The 24,568-nt window shown below is 41.2% G+C and overlaps 1 protein-coding gene across 3 annotated transcripts in view; it reads left to right on the forward strand.

Moving 5' to 3' along the window:
* Nucleotides 1-23,181, forward strand: part of NTRK2 (neurotrophic receptor tyrosine kinase 2) — a 331,044-nt gene extending 307,863 nt beyond the window's left edge. For all 3 annotated transcript variants that reach the window (XM_028506291.2, XM_028506288.2, XM_036021790.1), the window contains 2 exons: nt 18,176-18,334; nt 19,199-23,181. In XM_028506291.2, coding sequence (XP_028362092.1) covers nt 18,176-18,334; nt 19,199-19,384 — 345 coding nt within the window. In that variant the 3' untranslated portion in view covers nt 19,385-23,181. The remainder of the gene's footprint in view (nt 1-18,175; nt 18,335-19,198) is intronic.
* Nucleotides 23,182-24,568: the final 1,387 nt, after the last annotated feature.

Consider the following 24,568-nt stretch of genomic DNA (forward strand, 5'->3'; position numbering starts at 1 on the left):
TGGATAAGAAGCCTTTCACAAATGCCTCAAAAAATAAGCATTCTTCTAAAAGTTTTACCAAATATAGCCTGTAACAAACTAATCACTTGAGCATATATTTTTTGTTACCTGACTGCTCTAGTATTAGGTTTTATTGAAATCTACTTACAGTGAGGGGAAAAAATAAAATCTGACCACTGGGACAAAGAGGAATATCATCCAGTGAGTCAGTCCTGTGGGGCCGAGGCAGCAGGAATAGGCCACCAACACCATGAGGGAGTTTCTGGGGGGTGAGGTAAGGGTGTCTTCAAATCACGCCCTCTGTCTCAAGCCAGACCAGGCTAGGATAAGAGGGACTCAGGTAGGTTGCCTGCTAAGTTGGGGCTGGAGCTGAGAGAGCAATAGTTTAGTCCATGGGCAAGCAGGTGGCTGCTTAGACTTAGATGTGACAATGGAAATGGGCAAGTGGGTGCATTCAAGGTATATTTTGCAGGTAGAACGGAAAGAACCTGCTGATGACTTGAATGGGGGATAAGCAATAATAAAGAATCAATGATGTCTCTTAGGTTTTTAGCTTTGAACAAAAAATGGTTGTGGTTGGTGGGGATGGCGGTGCTATTTAAGTGGATGGGGAAGACAGAGGATGGAATGAGCTGAAAATGGGGAGGAAATTGGAGGATATTTAACCTTTGAGTAAGAAGAGGACAGGCAACCATTGGAAAAGGTGGTGTTTTGAAAAGTCCATTGTTCTCAAGTTGGAAATCATTTCTGCCTGCCCCTACAGTTTCCAGTTAATTTGTAGTAGCTTATTTTTTCAGTAGGCATGGGTGTCCAACCCGTGGCCTGGGGGCCACATGTGGCCCAGGGATGGCTATGAATGAGGCCCAACACAAAATCGTAAATTTACTTAAAATCATTTTCTTTCTCATTGGTTTTCATTAATGTTTGTGTATTTAATGTGTAGCCTAAGACGGCCTTCTAGCGTGGCCCAGAGACGCCAAAAGGTTGGGCACTCTGACTTTCTCTAGAATGTTCTTGTCTTCGTCTCTAAAGACCAATTTAGGGCTGAAGAGAATTGTTGTTATCCCTGAGTCTGTATTCATAGAGTAGACTGTAGTGCTCAAAGACCTTTATGTGTTTCATGAAAGCTATTTCTGTAAATGGAGTCAAGTGGATATTAACCAATAAGTATAGTATCCTAAATGCCAATTATCTGTGCCTAAATAGAGGTTCTGGTCTAAACAAAATGTAATTGCCAGAGATAGAGACCTTGGGAGGGAAAAGTTGAAAAATAAAAGGGCAGAGCGTGGGGTCGACTAAGAGGCTGAGAGGCAGGGAGGAAGGTGCACAAAGGAAGAATGCTGAGGGACCGTCATTAAGGACTTCAGCATGATGGAGTCTTTTCTCTTCTCCCCTGGGATACCACAAGGACAGCTTTCTTCCTCAAATGAAACTCAAATTGTTTTAGGAGTCAAAGAACGACCTGAGTAGTAATATGATCATATAACTAATGGAATATTGGGGAAATAATCAGGAAAAACAAGGTAATGTAGAGGGAGTCTCCTCTCATGCACTGACAGAGAGAAGCATGTAGAAACCATCAGCATAAATCCTAAAGCTAACTACCAAGGGGGCTATCACTAATCATCCTCAGAAACAGGAATATATCTGGGCTACTGGAGGGGCTAGAAGTAATAGAATCTTTCTACAGTTCCTTCCTCCTTCTATTGAAAGAAAGGGGTGGGGGACCCAAACATCCAGACCCAGTTTGTTTCCTCAGTTTATCACTCTGTGTAAAAGAAAGCACTGGTTATTTTTGCTGTGCAATGATGTCATTGTCCAATTCTCTGAGCTGAGGAAGAAGGGATTGCCTCCTGAACAGGGCTCAGAGAAAGGGACTGGTGATTTAGCTAGCTTGCATAGTTGGTCATGCCAAGTAAGAGGCAAAAACCAAAGAGAAAAAGACAAGATTAGTGGATTTGAAATATCTTTCATTGCCACTTCAGACCCCGATTCTGACTATGGTCTTGTCTTTGTCTTAGTTTCCCTAGTTAGTAAATGGCAAGTTAGGTCATAGATTATGTGTTTGTTGTAGATTATGTGTTTGCTATAAAGCTCCATAATATTGTCACTTGCCTTGAAATACCATCTGATGTAGCATATTATTTAGATATAGAGGTAAAGATATAAAATAGATACTGATATGGACTTGTAGCAGTAGACAACACACCCTCCAGTGCAGCTGCACCATTACATAAAACCTCATCAGTGAGGGCCCCAGATAACACTGCACAGCTTTTCCACCATTCACTTCCTTGCTACAGTCACTTCATCCATACTGGCCTCCTTACTGTTCCAACACATCAAGGTTGCTTCTACCTTGGGGCCACATGTGCTGACCCAAATGCTTGGAATGTGCTTCTTCCTGATTTTGCATGTCTTGTTCTCTCACTTTATTCAGATCTCTGCTTAGATATCCCCTGCTCAGAAAAGTCTTTGCTGGCCTTCCTATCTAGAGAGTACTCCACTCTGTCCTCTCCATCCACTTACTTTTTTTCTTCACAGTATTTCTTACCACCTGATTTTGTCAAGCCTAGCTGTCTGTTTATTCATGGTCTGTGTCTCCCACTAAAATGAGAGTTTCATGAGGACATGAAGTGTAAAGCAATCACCAGCTACTTTCTCTTCATGAGGACACATCCCCAATGCCCAGAACAATGCCTACCTCCTAGAAGGTAGCTCTGTAAATTTTTACTGAATGTGTGAATAATACAAAACAAACACATGATTATCAACTCAGTGACTTAAAAAATCAATCTATACTCTGCTCAATGAGGGCTTGAGAATTCAAAATATGTCATGATAGTTTTTCTTAACAGTATCTACTGTGGTGGAAATGGATAATCCTTTAAAGATGAGAGTCAGAGTGCAGGACCATGCAGGAGGCAGTGGTGATGCTGAGGGCTGGTTTGAGGGCTTTAGAACTCCACTCATTAATCTCCATCTGCCTCCTTTACTTTTCCAGCCATCACAGCTCAGCATAGGTGGTGCCATAGAGGACAAGCCTCTTCTATCCCCAGGCATCTGCCACCAGAGTCCCTTCCATGTGAACTCTGATGGGGCCCCAGGGGACCTCTATAAGCAGAATGGCTTCTGAGAGTGACGTTGCAATGGCCAATGGGACATACCAAAGAATGAGCAAAGGGAAGGGAACCCCAGGGGCAGAGCACTCAGCCCTTCCATTCTCTCTGACTTCTCCCAGCAGCTTCACACCCTCTCCTCAACCAAGGGGTCACTTCAGCTCATTAATTTTGGCTTCCATGGCTTTTCTTGGTAAATTATCCCATATGTTTGTTACTCTGTGTACAACATATGTATGCTTCCATTCCTTATTTGCAGTGTAAATTAGAAACAGGTGTCACTCTAAAGCAACTCGGCTACTGCCCATTTTTCCTTTTTCCCTCTGGATAGTTTTCTCTGCTCCAAGGGGCCTGTGCTGTGAGCCCGGTGCAGGGCTGACAGGAAGCCACATTTCTGGCTTTAACCCCTTGTTCTCCTTTTATATTTGTTTCATTGTGTACCCACAAGGCCTGAGGCAGCCAGATGCACTCTCTTCATTTGACAAATATCTGTTGAACATTCAAGCACTGCATAGTGCTTTCTTTCAAGGTCTTCATAGTCAGAGGGAGATAGGAAGCACAAGACTATGCAAAAAGCCCATCGTTATAACTGACTGGCATGATGAGGTGGAAGTAAGCAGGACTGTCCAGTAGTCTAACGTGAATTTGATATCTAAGAGTATGGTATTTAAGTTAAATTCTGAGAGACAAAGGGAAGTTAGCCAGGTGAGAATTGAGGGGCTGCATGCATGAGGCACCTAAGGGGAGAAAGTGCTAAGACATTCAAGGCCCAAATGGATAGGTCATTGGAGGAAAAGGGGGGAAACATAAAAGGAGACTGTGGAAAGAAGTACTCAGATGAACCAGTGTGCTATGAGCCATTTCAATAACTTTTCATTTTATTCTAAGGGTAATGAGAAGTCATTGAAGAGTTTATAGCAGAAAAACAAATGATTTTAATATATTAAAACTATTGCTCTTGCTATTAAATGGAGAGTGGAAAGATGGTAAGAAGGGAAGTGGGTAGAGGGTAGGCCAGTCAGGAGGCTGTCAACCTAGGAGGGTAATGACAGAACAGGGAGATGAAAACAGAGGTGGAAGGAAGCAGGCAGATTTGAGCTGTCTCCTGAAGGATGTCACTGGAATGACTCCTCAGAGTATTCCACCAGCCCTTGACTGGGTATTTCAAGACTTCCACTAAGTGAGAAAAACCCACATAGTTAAGCCACTGTCTCTGCCACTTCCAGCTGATGAAAATTTCCAACTAGGTTCCCTCTTCATCCCTGTATGCATTCAGCTTGTGGTTCCATGCTGTTCAGCAAAATAATGTGTATTGACTTCTTGGTTGTATCTTGCACATGCAGGGCTGCAGTGAATGGTAGGTAGATGTGGAACCCTTGCTACAAGGCTAAACACAACTTAACCATGACACCTTCCTTGGGGCCTTGGGGCCAACTCCTTATTGTTAGGAAACTTCAGTGGGATATTGGGGCCTTGATTGTTTTTAAAAACTTTCTCTTGTGCTATTTTTCAGTAGTTTCTTTTCATGATAATCTCTGGAGAGAGTGGCAAATACTTGGATATCCTAATATTTACTTCTTAGTAGAAGGGAGCTGAAGGCATCAGTAGATTTCAGAGTGGGCCAAACCACACCAGTATCACAACACACAGCCAGTTTTTCATATTTCCACTATGGCATCAATTCTCTACCTTGTATCGTGATTATAGAACAAACTCTGATGGTCAAGGACCTAATCTCACTCAATGTTGTTTTCCCAACATCATAGCAGATGTCACTATGTGCACTAACTACATACAAATTTGTTGAAATGTACTGAAATAAAGTCACATGAAAAAAGCAAGATTAATAATATAGCACATGTGGATTGGGTATTACCATGTAAGCCATACTTTATCTCAGCTGCCTCACTTGAGGCTCACAGATAAGACACAATAAGTATCATTGTATTCATTGTATAAGTGGAAAGCCTACAGCCTAGAGAGAGACGATGACTTGCCCAAAATCACATGGAGAGTCTTATAAGCACCAGAGTAGAGCCCCAGGTTTCTGATATGGGTCTCTAGGTTTGACAACTCTAGGAGGGGTCATTCACATGGACTGCGGTGTCAATGGAGTCCCCAGAGCTATGCAGTGGGTACAGCCACATGGAATCCTGGTGCAGAGATCTCTCTGTTATCTCAAGGCTACTGCCTGAATGTTTCTTTTGCTCACTTCTGGCCATTCATCTGTTTATCACCTCTATTAGAACTTAGCCTGCTGGGGAAGGGGATCAGCTTGATTTAGCCTTGCATTTAGATGCAAAGGAGAGACTCTAAGGCATAAAATAATTTATTTTTATCTATTTAGTTAGTAAGTGGTTGAGCTAGACTGAAAACCAGGTCTATTCACTTCATAACATTTTCATTTTCTGTCACCAGTGCCACTCAAACCCAAGTCTCGGTAGACTTTGGACACAAAACGATGTGTCCGGAACAGAGACTGATGAAGTCACACACACATACAAAAAACATGGCCTATGTTTCTAAAACACAAATTTTAATAAATAAATTGGGACATATCATTACTTTCACAATGCATTGTAGAGTCTAATATTGAATACAGTAATTATATTGGATGTTAAAGACAAAACTAAGACTTGAAAATAATACCACACTTGCCACAGTCACCTTGGGATAGACCCACAGACATGGTCCCAACTATTCCCCACAACCCTGCTCTTTTACTTTCTTCTGTGGTTTTAGTTGCTTTGGTGGAAAGGTTTGAGAAACAACCAGGTACACACCCTGGTTTTCCATAACACTGAGCTGCCCTCTTCACTCTGCACAGAAAAGCTGCTGGTCAGAGAGTGAGTTCCAGTTTCACAAGTGCAAAAACAGCTGCTGCTTGTAATATGTGCACTTTCCACAGGTACTTTTATCTATAGGTATGTTGGGGGAAGTATGAGAAAAGTGAGTTTTAAATCTAAGCAGGGGCTTTAGCACAGAACATGGCACACAGAGTTGGTGCTCAGTAATGGAGAGTTACTTACTATGATTTCCTCCCCCTCATGAGCATGGTAAGAAATCATGTCTTTTATAACTGAGATCACAATCTCTATGCATTCCATATATCCCAGACATTGCAGAAAAGGACCGTCATGATACCAGGACAGCATTCAGAGCTCACCGGAGAAAGCAACTTTTTTTTTTAATATATTTTATTGATTATGCTATTACAGTTGTCCCATTTCCCATTTCCCCCTTCTCTCCCCTCCACCCTGTACCCCCCTCCCACCCACATTTCCCCCTTTACTTCATGTCCATGTGTCATACTTATGAGTTCTTTAGTTTCTACATTTCCCGTACTATTCTTGCCCTCCCCCTATCTATTTTCAACCTACATTCTATGCTACTTATTCTCTATACCTTTTCCCCCTCTCTCCTCCTCCCACCCCCCTGCTGCTAACCCTCCATGTGTCCTCCATTTCTGTGGTTCTGTTCCTGTTCTAATTGTTTACTTAGTTTCTTTTGGTTTTGCTTTAGGTGCGGTTGTTAATATTTGTGAGTTTGCTGTCCTTTTACTATACATGTCTTTTCTTTATCTTCTTTTCTTAGATAAGTCCCTTTAGCATTTCATAAAATAAGGGCTTGGTGATGATGAACTCCTTTAACTTGATCTTATCTGAGAAGCACTTTATCTGCCCTTCCATTCTAAATGAGAGCTTTGCTGGATAGAGCAATCTGGGATGTAGGTCCTTGTCTTTCATGACTTGGAATATTTCTTTCCAGCCCCTTCTTGCCTGTAAGGTCTCTTTGGAGAAATCAGCTGACAGTCTGATGGGAACTCCTTTGTAGGTTACTGTCCCCTTACCTCTTGCTGCTTCTAGGATTCCCTCCTTCGTTTTTACCTTGGCTAATGTAATTATGATGTGCCTTGGTATGTTTCTTCTTGGGTCCAACTTCTTTGGGGCTCTCTGAGCTTCTTGGATTTCTTGGAAGACTGTTCCCTTTGCCAGTTTGGGGAAGTTCTCCTTTATTATTTGTTCAAATACATGCTCAATCTGTTGCTTTTCCCCTTCCGATTCTGGTACCCCTATAATTCAGATATTGGAACGTTTAAAGGTATCTTGGATGCTCTTAATCTTTTCCTCAATTTTTTGAATTCTTATTTCATCATGCTTTCCTGCTTGGTTGATTCTATCTTCCTTCTGGTCCACTGTATTGTTTTGAGACTCATATTCCTTCCTTTCACTATTGGCTCTCCTCCGCGTGTCTTCCTGCATCTGTTTTATGGTCATCTGCATTCTTTCATCTAAATTTCGTCCAAAATCAACCAGTTCCATGAGCTTTCTGATCACCAGTGTTTTGAACTGCGCATCTGATAGATTGGCTAATTCTTGGTCACTCAAAAGGATGAGTCCTGGGGGGACTGATCTGCTCTGTTGAAAACATATTTTTTTTCCCCTGTCTCTCCCTTTTTTTTTTTTTTCCGGTCTGGTGGCTCTTGTTACGGTGGGGGGCGGAGCCTTAGGTGTTCACCGGGACTGGGCACCCCAGTCGCTAGATTGTGACGTTATATGTGGGGGCGGGGCGGGAGCGGGAGCAGGGCGGGAGAAAACAATGGCGGTAGTTCTGTTTCCCTGGACTCAGACCCTTGTCTGGGCTTCCCGGCCACAAGTTCTGCCCTGGTCCACAATCGCTACCCCTCTGGGTCTGCCAGCCGCAGCTTGCGTACTCAGGGATCACCGCTGCCTTCTTGCGCGCCGGATGGCTTTTGCGCCGAGTTCGCGCCAAACCTTCCCCCGACCTCCGCGCGCCGCCGACCCAAGCCAGCCCCGCGCCCGCCCGGCTCGTCTTCTCCTACCAGTCCAGATGAACGCGTCTACTTCAACTTCTTGGCTGCCCGACTTCCATTCAGATAAATCCTCTGCTGGATCTGGGTGTTATTCTGACTGTAAATTATTGTTGTAAATTATTGTTGTTCTAATCTTGGTTGTGCGAGGAGGTACGGTGCATCCACCTATTCCTCCATCTTGCCGGAAGTCGCAACTTTTCCATTATTGTTGCACTCATGTGGATACAGGCATCAGTTTCTATATCAAAATGAACTGGGAGGAAAGAGGACCTTGTTCATTTTTAACTAGTTCTTGTGTATCAAGTCCTCTTCTCGGGTTAATGGTGGAATGTACATTCTGGCAGTGTCTTCAGCGTTAACTAAGAAGCTGCGGTTAATGGTGGGACAGATGTGTGGTGTCCACCCAGAAACCCGATCTCTCCACTTACTGGACATAATGCACCCCAGGCAGCAATAATCACAGTAGTCCCAGCTGGCATGGAGAGTGCTTTTCTCCCCCCCTACTCTGTTGACAATCCATTGATTTCTTCCTTTTCTAAAAGCTAGCTGGAATACCAGCCTTTTTGAGTTATTTCCATAGAAACAATTTCACATTGAAATTTTTGTACTTAACCACTATAGTGCAATCACCTTGACATAGACAATGACATGAATATATTTTGCCCCTGCTTTTCTGGTGGCCTTTGCTCAGCACCATGTCAGTCCCTGTGACTTTTCACCCTGACAGAATGCAACGCTCTGATTTCAAATGCTAAAGAGTCAGATGGTCTCTTGGGTTAAAAACCATAATGCACAGGAGGCTATAAAAAGCTCAGTAATATTGAACATTAAAAAAAAATGGCTTCTTGATGAAATGCATGTCATTGGAATGTACAAATTCACATTGCTGAGTGATGTATTGGGTTGGCCAAAAAGTCCGTTTAGTTTTTGCTGTAGCACAAAAGACACATTTTTCATTTTCACCAATAACTTTATGGATTTCAATATTTTGAGTTGGCTATCTTCTGCTTGGTATAACATTGATTGTTCTCAACTAATGTCTCAATTTGATCACTGTCAACTTCAGCTGGTCTGCCCTACTGTGGAGCATCATCCAGCAAGAAATCTGCAACACAAAACTTCACAAACCACTTTTGACATTTTCGATCAGTCACAGCACCTTCTCCATAACCTGCACAAATTAGGTTTTGTATTCAGTTCTGTTTTTACCTTTCTTGAAATAATAAAGCATAATATGCCAAAATGTTGCATATTTTTTCCACATTCAATATTAAATGGCTACACAATTCACCAATTTTTTATTTTTAATATATATTATTAATTGTGCTATTACAGTTGTCCCATTTTTCTCCCCTCTATTCTGCTCTGTACCCCAATAATTCACCAATTTTGATAAGTTTTTTTAATGCATGCTGATATGATAGTTGTCACAATACAATGTAACAAAATTGTTATGAATGAAGTTAAAGACAACTAATCACTACTAGAGCTATCATACAGAAAAAAAACAAATGAACTTTTTGGCCAATATGATATAAGTAAAATCATCACATGCCAGTGGGCATGCAATATTAGTTCTTTCCCAAAGCTTTGTCCTCCCATTGCTCACTCAGGAAACTCCCCTTAGATTGATAAGTGTTAGTGGGGTAGGGTGGGGAGAGGCCCTCAGAGGAAGGAGGGGCATGTCTAAGTTCATTCTATTGTTAAAATGAACCCTCCTTGTTTCTATATCCCCATATGATTCTTAAATATCAGTGGTCAGTGTGGCTCAGTTGGTTGAAGCATCCTCCTATAATGAAAAGGTTATAGGTTTGGTTCCTGGTTAGGGTACATACCTGGATTGTGGGTTTGGTTCCTGGTCCAAGTGTGCACAATCCCCAGTCCAGGCATGTAGAGGAGGTAACTGATCAATGTTTCTCTTCCACATTGACGTTTATCTCCCTCTCCTTTCTTCTCTCTCTAAAAGCAATAACAAAAATGCCCTTGAGTGAGGATAAAAAAAAATAGTGTGATCGCAGTTTCATGCTTTACTGAGAGAAGACTTATTTGCTCCTGATTAGAGCAAATGTAAAATAAGGTGAAACTATAATCACTTTTAGATCAGGAACTCTTTGGTTCTTTAAGTTGTACACAGTACACAAGCAGGGGACAGTAGGACCCATGCAGGCTGTTACTGGAAGCAACATGGAGTCCAGAAAGCCCTTCTACCTTTCTCTACACATCAGTAAAGAGTTCCAGGGTCTGTTCACTCTCCCTTAGCTACACTCAGGGAAATTGGGGTAGAGTGCATGGGGGGGGGGGGGGGAGGCAGCAAAATGATGACTGAGATTGCCCTAAGTTTTGCACTGGAAATAAGTTGAATTTGAGGGCTACTATGGAACAAAAGTAGGTTTAAGCCATTTGCTAAGCTCTAGAATTAGTGGTACCTTGGTACCTGTCATTAATTCATTCTGACAAGTGGCAAGCAAGTGAGGATTGATGAAACATTTTCTCTCATGGGCTATTGCACAAGTTCTGGCAAGTGTGGTGAGTGGCAAGCAAGTGCCAAGTTCTAACAAATTTTTCTCATCAAAATGTGACAAGTACCAGGTTTGACAAGTTCTGAAGCTGGCAAGTACCAAGGTACCACTGTAGCTGGTTACAGGAAAACTATCAAGAGTCACCCTGGAAACGGAGATAGTGGTGGGGGTGAGCCTTCACTTGGGACATGAAGATGCTAACAGAAGACCACGGAATTGCATTCTGGACAAGAATTGCACAACTCTTCATATTTGAAGCTGTTCTTGCTCTTCCAAGTGTACTGGAATGAAAAAAGGAAGCATTGGACTGAATGTTTGTATACCCCCCAAAACTTATATCTTGAATCTCCACCCAGTGTCTCTGTATTTGGAGATGAAACCTCTAAAGAAGTAACTTAGAGAATAAGTTAGGTCATAAGGTCGGGCCCCGATCCACTAGGGTTAGTGTCTTTATAAGAAGAGACACCTGAAGTTCACTCTCTGCACATACACACAAGATACATGCGGCCATCTGCTAGCCAGAAGGAGAGCTCTCACCAGAAACCAAACTGCAGGAACCTGGATCTTGGACTTCAAGCCAATGTGAGAAAATACATTTTTATTGTTTTAGCCACCTAGTCTATGGTATTTTGTTATGGTATCCCAAGCTGACTCTGGCAGAGGGCTTTTCCTATCCCTGAATCTGACTGCATGTCAAACTTGAGGCAGAACGGAAAAAATGCCATTCATTTGGACAGCTGAGTCCTAGTGTAGACTACAGTGCTTCTTTGCTGTGTGGTCTTGGGTAGGTCATTTTCCTTCTGAGCCTGGAGATTCCTCACCTCTTAAATTGGGATAAAAGAATATAGATGACTTACCCCATTATTTCAGACTCAAATACTTAGCATAACAGTAACAGCTAATATAATTCACACACTTATTATATACTGAGCATTAATGTAGGAGCTTTATTTATTTATTTTTAAGTCAAGTGTTTGAGGTATAATATACGTATAATAAAATTCACCTTTTTTAATGTACAGTTCTGAGTCTTGGCAAACGGAGTCATTTAAGAGCCACCACAAGGGGAGTTAGAACACTGCCACCACTTCACAAAGTTCCCTCATGCCCCAGTAGGGCAAGTCCCTTTGCCCCACCATGAATTCCCAGCCTCTGTCAACCATAGGTTATTTAGACCTACAGTTTTGCCTTATCAAGAATGCCTTATCATATAAATGGCATCACACAATGGCACCACAAAGCTTTCTAATGTTAACTCATTTAATCTTCACAACCATATTTTGAGGCAAGTATAATTATTATAGAATAAATAAATGTGGTTATGCTATAAAAAGGCAAAAAAGGTATTATACAAACATGAAGTATTGTTATTGTTGTTATTTTTATTATTTTTGTTATTATTATTTTATGGTAGAATTAGGATAGAATTCTCAATGCAACTTTTGTATTGAATTTGCCTCATCTGTTCACCTGGAATCCAAATGTCAGGAGATAGCAATGACAGCTCTGTGGCCTTTCCCTTCCAAACATGATCATTTGTCCTGTACTAGCAGCATAGAGATTTAATTGTGAAAAATAAAGATTTGCAGGAATATTGTTAGCAATAAGGTCCAGCATGCCCTCTCTTTGACTAATCCCAAAACACTTGGATTGAAGTTACTAAGTCATAATCCTTCTGCTACGACCATTATGGTAAAAGATAATGAAGGATTTTCTAGGCTACAAATAACAGCAATTTCAGGTGTAGTGATAATCAGCTCCCACTGTACGAGAAGGTGACCAGGAGGTCACCAGCACTCCTCCCAACTCAACTTGATCTGAGTTCATTCAGGACTTCTGGCAAGGCTGGAAGGGCTGACTTTCCTCCCATGAAGTATCCCTTGGTTCAGTACCCATGCACCACAAGAGCACCTCATCACTCTTTACAATTGGAGAATTCTGATCTTCCTGGTGTGGTCAGAAAGTGCCCACAGTCTGACCACAGTGGTTCTAGTTTCTCCAAGGAGAACATTTTGCATAAATTGTTTCTCCTCCTTTTTTAGCTTCATGCTACAGGTGAAACACAATAAATAAGTAAATAAGGTCCAGCTATTTATTAAATTTACAGCTCTCATGAATTGTTAAGGAACAGATCAAGAGAAACTACTGAAACAAAGTAATTGGGTGAAGGGTGCATGAGGAGGTCTAGGAGTCTCTTCAATATTTAATGCTGCCAAAAGCCTCTGACAGCTAATCATCTCTTAATGTGGCTTGCCCTTTGGCCTGCATGCTTCTAAGGGAGTAAAATGTTTCGCTGCCAAACAAGTTATCACTCACTCACTGAGTAAATACCACAAACTGGAAGTGGCCTCCCAGGCATCATTGGTTTTGCTAGTTGAGTTTACAAGGTCCCAGATTAGCATTACTCACTTTATATCACCAGTGGTTTCCAAGCCAGCTAGGCATTTGCTGTGGATCTATAGAAAGGCTCCAGCCTACCAGTGTGGCTCTCATAAACACAGAAGGGAGACAAGGCGTCACCATGGAGGAATAATGAGTCATGGTAAGGATTTCATGATTATTTGGAGAGATAAGAAAATGACCCCTGAACGTAGACAACGGGGTGGGGATTGACTCTGGAAGCAGGAAGTAGGCAAAGCAGGGGAGAGCAATGGGGGAAACTGGGATAACTGTAATTGGACAGTAATAAAAAAAAAAAACATGATAGGAGGGGAAAAAAAGAAAAGAATCAGGCAAGACCATACGCAACATTGGTATTTGAAATGGGGCTGGACAAGGGAGACTTGAGAGGATATTCAAAGAATTGGAAGTAGGAATAGACTGGGAAGGGGCAACACTGAGAAGAAAGGATGCAGCAGCAGAAGAGAGGATGAAGAGGTAAGGAGGATGGCAAATGCATTTTTTTGTGAAGCCTGACAGAAAAAAGAGAGTTAAGCTTGTCACCTCCTCTGTCATCTCCCAGTATACCTGAAAAATGAGTTGTGTGTTCATCGTTAACTTGTACCAGGGAAAACAATGCTTTGTATATTTGTAAAAAATGAGAAAGAACTAGGTTATCAGCATAAATAATGGTGGGATAGCAAGGTACCTTCAATACTGCTGGTCATCAATTTATAGCTACACTTCCTCAGCAAGTTCCTTGATTTCCCTCACGTCCTAGTTTTCTTATGTAGAAAAATAAATCATATTGGTTGTTAAATGACAAGGACATTTTCACAATTTACAACCCAATGACCAAAAAGTATGCACTCAAAGAGTATTTCTTGGATAAGAAATAAATGTTGCAGTTCTAGTGATTAGATGTGTCTAATTTGATTTAAAAATAATAAAATCATTTCTAGCACAAGACACTTTACCAAGGACCTTTTAGTATTCTGCCCAGGATTTATTGTGTTAAATACCTTTCAACTAGGTAGATTTAAAGGATGCCCAGCACCAGGTATTTTAAGTAGTACATAGTTGTTATTTTTGCATTTAACCAGATCATCTGATACATATCACCATCAAAATTGTGAGGTGTCACGGAAATCCCATGAAGAGCTAAATGAAAAAGTTATTTTCTTCATATGTTTTAAAAACAGAACTCATTATTTTCTGTAATTTGATTTATTTTAGCCACTCCGCAATTTCTGTTTGGCCATGGGCCTCAGACGTTGTTCTGGTTAGCTTTGCTGATTTCACCATGTTGCAATGATTAGCAGCCGTGATGGTCATTCAGTCCTTTTCTGTTCATGGTTTAACTTTCTTCTTAAGCCTTTGTCCTTGTTCTCCAGCCTCCTAAGATATGACACACTAGTTACCATCTGTAGAACAACACTCCCTTCATGTTATGCATTATGACATCTTCTTAGACTTTATTCCCAGAGTAAATAGTTCCAGGTCTGCACCATAGACACGCCCCCCATCCCCCCACACCCCATCTACTCTACAGATGGCGAACTGAGGAGTGTGATTTCTCATACAATTTAGCCTTTATACTCCCTACAAACCCCAGTATTTTGGATTGCCTTTTATTAAGAGGTTACAACTTTCATTGAATCGTTCTTATTTGTTGTGTCAAATACTGAGCCAGTTTTCATTCATTTAATCTAAGACTTGGTTGTATCAAGAGTGTAGAGAAGTCATTGGAAGATGGATAGGAAGGCAGTGAACACTGATCTCTTTGAAAGAACACTATAAGATTTCCTTCCCAATATCAGTACTCATACAAAACTCACTTGAAGACATCATATGCTTACCACCCAACTCCCTCATGCCCTGCCAGACATAACTAATTAGCATTCACCTTTCTTGAAGCATGTGTCAAGTAGCAAAAATAGGGAGTGTCTAGCCTACACTGTTGCCAGAGCTGTACCAAGTGAGCACAGGGCTTCCTAGTACTTAGAAAAGGCACTGAGCTGTAGCAGGGACAGAGAGTGCCTTGAAATGGTGGAATTTGAGCTTGCCTTTACTAGGTAGAAAGGAGATCAAATTTTCCAACAGGCTTGAGTAGGTTTGGCCTGGGTGATGAGCCACAACTAAGCTTGCTGGCTGAAAACACAGGACATGTGTTGGAGACTGGAGAAGCTGGAAACAAAGAGTGACCCATCAGAACGAGTGCAAGATTTTCAGGGGGAGGGCACTACATGTGTGGCTCTAGGTAAGCCACTAAACTCTGAACTTTGGGGGCATTGTTTGTAATATGAAGGCAAGCCAATGTCTACCCAAGAAGGTAACTATTGGGTTCAAGTGAGATAACTCAGTGCAAATTCTTTGTAAATGTGAGGTACTAAGAATTGATGGATGACTGTGGTGGCAACAGGGTGGTGCCTAATTACAGGGCTAGAACCCCTGTGTCTAGGGTTGAGGAAAATACAATTTGCAAATCTAAGTGAGCCCCCAGCTAACTGGATTTCCCATCTTGATCAGTTCAATCTGGTGAATTTAGTGAAAGGCATGTGGCCTGACCCACGTGGATTGCAGGAGAGTCTCCTCAGGCACCACAGCATAGCCAGCAGCCAAGGCAGCAGTTCTGACTCCCAGTGTCATACTTGGGATTGCATTCCATGTCACAAATGTTTGAGCAAGGGTGTAAGGGCAAGTTGCCAAGTAGCACAATGTGAAACAAATGTCTCATTGTGTTTGTTGCCACACACTGGTTTTGTGAGGCTCCAAAAACCATCCAGTGATTGTGACTGAAATGTGACAGTAATTTGTAACAATGGTGACATTTTTTTTGTCTACTTTTGTGACATGCTCCAAAATCCTGAGAAAGGGCTGTGAAAGAAATGTTCAGAAATGTTCTAAACGGGCTTAGAAAACTTGTGAACCCTGTCTGAACTTTTATTAGCTTCTCCCACACTCACCCGTTTGACATCAGAACAAGGAGAGCATTATTTATAACAGCATGTGTGAAATCCCAGAAGGGATTCTTGAAAGAATTAAAGTGAAAAATCTGTCCAAGCATAAAATAAATGATCAGATGGGAAAACATGTAAATCAAAATTTGAACCTTATTTTTTCTCCTTTAAAGGAAACGGGAGCTTTTTCTTTGGCCATTAGCAGTGCAGGACAGAAAAGCTGGCAGAGTAGGTGCTGTGGTCACAGGGTCACAGAGCACTTGTCATTGCGGTGAGGAGTGTGGGAGAGATGTATGTGTTGACTCTCCTTTGAGTCTCCGGAATGGCTGCTTCCCATGTTGAGGAACTCAGACAGTCAAATGACAGAAAAGGAAGCAACACCTTCAAAGTATTTAGTGCATTGAAATTTATATTGTCTGCTTAGGTATTAACCTCACAATAACCCTGGAAGGTATTCACTGTTACCCACATTTAATATTTGAAGAGAGGAAGGCACAGAGAGGTTTGGCAACCAGTCAAGTTTACCCCACTAGGAGACGGTACACTAGGGTATGCCCCGAAACCCAGCATTTCGTTTCATGAATTGAGTGTTGTCTACTGCACTGAAGCTGGGAATCCACAAAGAATATGGGAAGCCTGGTATCTTGCTGGATTAATGCATCCCAGAGTGTGTTTTTTAGCTGGCTGCTTCTAGGAGATATTTGTAAATGGTTCTCTATCTTTCTCCCTCTCCCCCACAAACACACCCACAAATTAGTTTATCACCATCATCCTTTCTGCTTGGCCAGTGCCGATGTCACACAGGTTGTATTTCAGATATCAACCCTGATGGTTGAGTATTGCCATTACCTTCGGTCTTGTCCATGCAGCTTCATGAGGGAAGTCTGTGCTCATTGAACAGTGACTACCTGTCACTGCAGGGGTGAGAAGCAAGTGAGAAAATCAAAAGGTGGTGAAAGACAACCAGCCTGTAGTTAATGTAGGAGTTTTTGGTGTCTTCAAAGCTAACCAATAAAGATGGGTGCACCTGAGCCAGCAAGTTACATTCTACTTGGCAGATTTGGAGTCACTGTACAAAGAATGGAAAACAACAAAAAGCACCATCCTCCTTGCACATTTGTGGTTGTTGTTGTTGTTGTTGTTGTTGTTTTGAGGCTAAGGGTGTTATTTGAAACCACCAAGCATATTAGACATCTCTGACCCTCCCAGCTCCTTGGGTTCTGAGTTAAGCAGCATTTTTCAGGCACTGTTAGTCCACTTCCTTCTTTTAATGAGTCAGAAATGGATATTGAGACTTGTAATTGTGGCATTAGTCTCAGAACCCAGAAAGTTGTCCATGAAGTCGAATTCCTGGTGACTGTAAGCTCCCCTGCTGCCCAGTGTCTGGCACGGCATTTGAGCTGGTTGTGCTGAGGTTCCCCAGGATGAAAAATGGGACCTACTACCCATTAGGGCTACTGTGCAGAAATCTGTCAGATTTGGAGTCACTGTACAGAGAAGAATGGAAGGGCGTTCTAGGTTGTAAAATCAGACAGCCCCAATGGGCTCCAAACCTAAAACGGGAATGCTTCACTTTCTCCAGGAAGTAGGAAATCATAGACAAGTCTTCTTTGTCAAACAAAGCTCTCTTTGCCTCTACTAATGCTCTTGACATCTAATGCCTCAGCCTCCATGTTTTAACTAAAATGGGCTTTTCAGAATCATAGTTACATGTTTATTTTTGTAAATATGCTCAGCTGCAGTACTCTGTCATAGAGAAAATTCTGAGCTTGGAGTCTAAAAACCTGACTTCTTTGTGTAGATAGTAGTCTGAGCCCCAGTTGCCTCATCTGTATATGGGAATAATTTCTGCCTTACTCATCTCTGGGTTGTGGGGAAGGTGTTTGAAGAAGCACTGTACACTTGTCCTAACACCTTAAACTGGAAGAAAACTGGCCTCACTAAGGAAGGAAGTAGAGTCACTTGGGGGACCCTTTTGGAATGAAGAGACCCCTACTTGTTATCCTGGTCAAAGTCATCTTGCTAATCAGAAGGTTGAGTCATCCTCATACCAGAATATGTGTGCATGTGTTTTACCCAAATGAACATCCACCTAATCATCAGCTCTGCTCTTATCTAGTTTCAAGAGAGGATTGGAAATATGAAAAAGATTTGTTGACCATTCTTTGCCTTCTGTCTCTGGTGCTTGAGATTACAAAGAAATCGTATTTTCTTTATGTGCTTATAAACAATTAAAATTAATAAATTCAAATAAAGGAATGGAAGAAAATGTCCCCCACATCTCCCTTCTACACCTTTCCCATTTATGGTGGGAACTTAGTTTGGGGGTGACTAATGCCTCTTTTTTCACCCCTTTTCTGCCAGGTTGGTGGCCATACAATGTTGCCCATCCGCTGGATGCCTCCGGAAAGCATCATGTACAGGAAGTTCACCACAGAAAGTGACGTCTGGAGCCTGGGGGTCGTGTTGTGGGAAATCTTCACATATGGCAAACAGCCCTGGTACCAGCTGTCTAACAATGAGGTGCGCAGTGGGCTGGGTGAGACCCTTCTAAAGGGCTGACACCAAGAGGTGCCTCTCGACCGGAAGTTAGGACATGATCTAATGTGGAGTTTTGGGTACAGCACTTCCCAAATGGCCTGCTATATGCCTCAATGCCATGGCCAAAGCAGAGTCCCTCTCGAAATTTAAGAGTTAGGAAAAGCAGTGTTTGCTGACATGCTTGGCATCCTCTGGTGATGGGACTGAGGAATCCCTGTGTGGTGCTCATCTAGCAAATTAATAACGTATGTGACATTCTAGCACCCTCAGAGCACAGCTAGCTTTTGTGTATTATTCCAGTAAGGTCTCAAGTTTCTTTCCTTTTTGCACATTTCACTACACCATGTACTTCTAGTGAAAAACTCATTTTGTTTTCCTATTCTAATCCTTTTGCAAATATATCTATATTTGAGGGGTAGGTTTGTGGTCAAGCACCTCACATCTTCTTCAGGCCCAAGTCTGTCTTTTACCCAAATTCATTACCCAAAATGAACACTCAGTTCTATACTCTGGGGAGTCCCTCATCAGTCAACACCCTGACACAGAGGTGACCTAGTTTTACCATCTGAGGCTGGTAAAACTAAAACACATTGGAATTCTAGGGTGAGGTTGGGGATCACTCATATAGGAAAGTTTTCTCCACTAGTCTGGTGAAATCAGTATGCTTGAAAAATGGATGTAGTACAGTTAAACAAAATATACAAACCTATAATAATTGCTCTCTTCTTTCTAAAAAAAAATAAACACTGAGTGAGTTTCTTTAAAGCAACCCTCTCTTTGCACTGACATTTATTTTATCTGTATTGTTTTTCCTTTTGTCTGATCCCATCTTTGATCTCCATCCAGGTGATAGAATGCATCACTCAGGGCCGAGTCTTACAGAGACCTCGAACGTGCCCCCAGGAAGTCTATGAGTTGATGCTGGGGTGTTGGCAGCGAGAGCCCCACATGAGGAAGAACATCAAGGGCATCTATACCCTCCTTCAGAACTTGGCCAAGGCATCTCCAGTCTACCTGGATATTCTAGGCTAGGGCCCTTTCCCGCAGACCAATCCTTCCCAAAGCACCTCCTCAGATGGGCCGAGAGAGTGAATGTCTTTTAACCGCTGCTGGATGCCATCAATCTGCTGTTCTCTACTCTGACAGTATTAACAACAAAGACACCAAGAAGCTTTCAGAGGGAAGCAATGTGTACTTCTCCATCCGTAGACACAGTATGGACTCCTTTTTGGCATTATCTCTTTCTCTCTTTCCATCTCCCTGGGTTTGTTCTCTAGTTTTTGTTCTCTTTTTGTTTGTTTCTCTTGTTTTTGTCTTCCCTGCTTCACAGTTCTTACCCTTTCTTTTTAATCAATCTGGCTTCTGCATTACTCTTAACTCTGCATAGACAAAGGCCTTAACAAACCTAATTTGTTATATCAGCAGACACTCCAGTTTGCCCACCACAACTAACAATGCCTTGTTGTATTCCTGCCTTTGATGTGGATGAAAAAAAGGGAAAACCAATATTTGACTTAAACTCTGTCACTTCTGCTGTACAGACATCGAGAGTTTCTATGGATTCGCTTCTACTTATTTATTATTATTATTATTATTATTGTTCTTATTGTTTTTGGATGGCTTAAGCCTGTGTATGAAAAAGGAAAACTTGTGTTCAATCTGGGAAGCTCTTTAATTATGGGAGATTAAAACCAGAGAGAAAGAAGATTTATTATAAACTGCAATATGAGAGGAACAAAGACAACCATTGGGATCAGCTGGCATCAGTCCCTGCTTAGGAAAAACCCAGCAACTGTTAGCTGGGAGGAATGTATTTGGCACCTTCCCTTGAGGATCGTTCTGAGGAGTAAAAAGACTGTTGAACTCTGTGGCATGGACTATTCATTTCCCATCATCAGAAACTCTAGAGTATAGTAGAGAGAAAAGATGGCTTCTTTGAGACACAAGATGGTACGTCACATGCTCAGACAGTCTTGTCTTTGTAGATCATGGTCATAGCACTGGGTTGTTGTCCAAGTGTTATCCAATGATCCTTTGTCAAGTCCTCTTGAAAATAGGTGGATTCTTGTCTAGAGATCATTTCAGGGTTGGGTAGGAAAGCCAAGCACTTGGAAAAGATAGGACAAGCTATACATTCAGAGACAAGCTTCTCTTATATTGAACTTTTCAGATAGCACTTCCCTCCAACCCCTACCACCACCCACCTGTCCTTTTAACTGTGCAAGCAAAATTGTGCATGGTCTTCGTCAATTAATACCTTGTGTGCAGAAACTGCTGCTCCAGAAATTGTGCCCCTGATATGTAGAACAGATTTATTTATAAAAGGTAGAACTTATATAATTAGGGGAAGCTGATGGAGTTCATTAGCCTAGTATAAATGTCTCTGGGCTGTAGGGTGGTGATGGGTTTTAACAAATATGGACCCTGAAGCCTGGATGTCCTCATGCACGTTGAACCCACAGTGAGACTGTGGGACTGTGGGACTGTGGGAAAGGCAGAGTCAGTCCCTGAGGGAAAGGAAACCTCATCTCTGGGGATGTCTTATGCATTGATGTTCAGTGTACACAGGCCAAGTCCTTGCTCTGGGCTCTGGTTGGGAGAGTGGTTTCATTCCAAGTGTACTCCACAGTCAGTGTGCCATTTTGTTTTCTTCACTCCATTAAAAGAAGTAAAGTAAAAAATTAGGCACAGCATGCCAATGAGAAGCTATGCCCAGACCAAGCTTTGGAGGTGTGCTTCTGGGCACAGTCACAGGTTTTGTGAAATAAGGTTGTAAATTTAAATAAAAATTTACAGTTATTTGGATGATCAGTTACACCAAGGAAGAAATATACTTCTGTTCCTCAAGAAAACTTGCTACCCTCTGTGAGGGGAATTTTGCTAACCTGATATCTTTATAACACAAGCCAGACTGAAAAGGAGTGATTTTAATTCATCTTAAGTCATTTTATTTCATATTTGTTTCTGAAGGTGCAATTGCTCTGCTTAGGTTTTGCTTGTGCCCTTAATCACTGGAATACCTTATTTTCCATTATAGGGTTTGAAAGCCAGTTCTCAAAAAAATAAAAAACAAAACAAAAATATCGATTCACAGAGAACAAGAGGAAATCCATTAGCATCTGCAGTCAAGTGAAGGGGGTCAGACAAGATAGATCTTACAGTCCCTTCAAGTTCTGCGCTGGCCTATGAGACATGGGAGTTGAGTTGTTTGTTCTCTTTGTCAGTGAAGAAAACCCTCCAAAATACAAATAATAATATAATGAAAGCCATATCTCCATGATATATACCTGCACGTATATATCCTATTAAGGACCCATGGTACTGTTAAAACACTGTGGCACTCTGTGAAGCAGCGAAAAGGGGCAGATTTGTACAAAATTTTTCTAGATTCCATCAGCAATGACCTGAAAACCTACAAGGTTTGCCATTCGGCCAGCTGCTCTGGGGGAAGACTCTGCAACTTCTTTGTTTTACTTTAACAGAGAGCAAAGAGGCAGTGCTCTAAAGGATCACATCTGAGGAGGGCTGTGCAGTTTTAGAGCAAGGATTGTTTAAGGCAAATGAGAAGACGAGAGGATTCCATTCCATTCCAGTATTGTTTTCTTCTGGAGAAAAAAAGAAAAAAAAACAAAAAACAAAAATAAAAACAAAAACAAAGCAAAACAAAAAAAACAAAACAAGAAAACAAAAATAAAAACAAACAAAACAAAACTCTCCTTACCTTTTGACAAGTCCCTCAAGGTCTTGGAATGAAAGGTCCTATGCAAGTGCAAAGCTTTCTAGTTATTTATATTGCCAATTATTCTTTTTTCCTCTGTTGTCTCAAGAGTATGTACTGATTTCAGTGATGTCTTGCATTGAATGAATACCAGATCGCTTTTAAAGTAGTTGAATGAACCACAGAGTATCTTCAAATGTCCCGCGTTGGTCCTCCACAATCTCCTCTTCTTGTGCTATTCTTGTTTTTAGAACAGGAGCAACCTCACTCTAAAACGTGATGATCACAGAATATGGCCTGCCATCAGATTCAGTGAAAACTGCAACAATAGTGGTGACAAACCTGATTCCCTCACCCAAACTCTGGCAATCATTTTCATTAATTGTTTCCTAGTTTCCCAAACAATTTTCACAGATGTTAGCAAATTATTCTCATTTTTTAATAGTTGAGGAAATTGAGACTTGAGGAAGTTTAAATGGCATGCTAGAAATCTCCTGGCTAGCTTCTGGCACCACTGGGACCAAACCTAAATGTTCTGACTCTGAAGTTCATGATTCAGTCCACTAGACACTCCAATCCAGGAAGGAAAAACGCTAACAAGTTCATGTAGCAGGATATGAAGTTAAAAGAACAAAATGAAACACATGAGATGACAGGCAGCTGAGATATAATCATGCTCATAGCTTCACCTAAATACTTATACACTGAACCAATGTCATAATCAGGCTTATTTAGACAATATTTTGAACTATGCTATAAAGGATTATATCAGAGTTCATATTTTACATATGTGTTTACATCAGCATTACCTGTGGTATGTTCATGTATTTATATGTGTTATAAATACTTGATTTATACATAGACAAACACACATATATAGTGTGTTTGTGTGCTTATGTATAAATTTATAGGCACACAGCATTAGAAATATGTAGGGTGCAGTATGAGTAATTTGCTTAAAATCTGCTAAATAACCAAAACTTTTAACATCATTTGCCATTAATGCTTCCATTCTCCATGTGGATAGGACTACACTGCTCTTCTCAATTCTGTGCAGTGCTATATGGGTGGAAGGCCTAGTTAAGATAATGTGCTTCCCAAAACAACTGACTCAAAGCCATCCCACCACACTGAGTCCTTTCTCTGGCTCCTTGTAAAGGAAAATGTGAATTGAATTAGATCTCCTTATGTAAAGGTCCAGGAAAGGAAAAATGGGTATCTTTTTATCTTTTTTGCACATTTGTATCATGTCATCTTGTCCCACTATGACCCCTTTATACCTGTGTTCAAAGTTCCAGCATTCCAGAAGAGAGCAGGAGTGTTGGGAGCCCAGTGTCTCAAAGGCCAATGGGGAGAAGTCTGAGACCCCACAGTGAGGTCAGCCACTCTGGGGAATTCCCACATCCGAGTGGGAATGCAAACAACAGTGTGCAAGGCTGTTCTTTGCAAAGAGCCATGACAAAAGGAGCCCCTGGGCAGAAATGGGCTTATCTGTTTTCCCTTTCCTTCTGCAAACTGGACTCTCTATAATGCCAACAGCATTAAATTGTATCTGTAATAAGATAAATGACTGCATATATGCACCCTCAATTTTCTATCTCTATCTCTATCTCTATCTCTATCTCTATTTCTATCTCTATCTATCTTTCCAATTGAGGACTTTTATTCCCAATGTTGAGCTTTGATTGGGCCCTCTGTCGCTGTTACAAAAAATTCCATGAGAGGGATGGCTGGTGATCCAACTCCTCGGATGGCTAAATGAGCAGTTAAAGCAATTTCTTTATGATGCATCATTGTGGAATGCAGAGACTCCAAGGTTGTGATAGCAGATGTTATCCTGAAGAGTTAGAGGTGGGCGGGATTTGTAGTTCAATATGACAGCACACAAGGAGTATTTCCTTGTTGTTAAGGCTGGAATGAAATCACTACTTCTCGAGTCAAAGGTTATTCGATATCTTTAGGTTTTGAATTTTTCCCTTTCTCTTCCTTTTACATTTATTTATTTATCTATCTATCTATCTATTTATTTATTTATTTGCTTCATTTATCACAAACACAAAGCAAAGCAAAAAAATATATATACGTGTATATGTGTTGCAGGCAAAACACTGTGAATTTCACAATAGCAACCAAGCAACTATTTTGCCATCTTACCATACGTCTCAGGAGATGAAATGGGAAAACATGGGATGTCATTTTTTTAGTCTATGCATTCTAGGCCAGGTCTGTGTTTGTTTTATTTCTTTGGTCTGTGCATTCATAAAAAATGATCCTGAGTGAAGGATGGCTGAATGTCGAACATACCGGAGCAAGCATCATAAAAATTGCTAATACTCATGTGTTTGGACTGGAATATAAAAAAATGGAGAACATAAAATGAAATGTAAAGGCCTACATCTTGCAGCTTGTATATCTTACTATTGCTTTCACAATGTATAAAACTGCTGGAAACGTTTTAAATGCAAGGTCTTTGAATCAAATGTGGATTTAAATATGCC

Source organism: Phyllostomus discolor, chromosome 3 (assembly GCF_004126475.2).
Source record: "Phyllostomus discolor isolate MPI-MPIP mPhyDis1 chromosome 3, mPhyDis1.pri.v3, whole genome shotgun sequence".
Lineage (NCBI taxonomy): Eukaryota > Metazoa > Chordata > Mammalia > Chiroptera > Phyllostomidae > Phyllostomus > Phyllostomus discolor.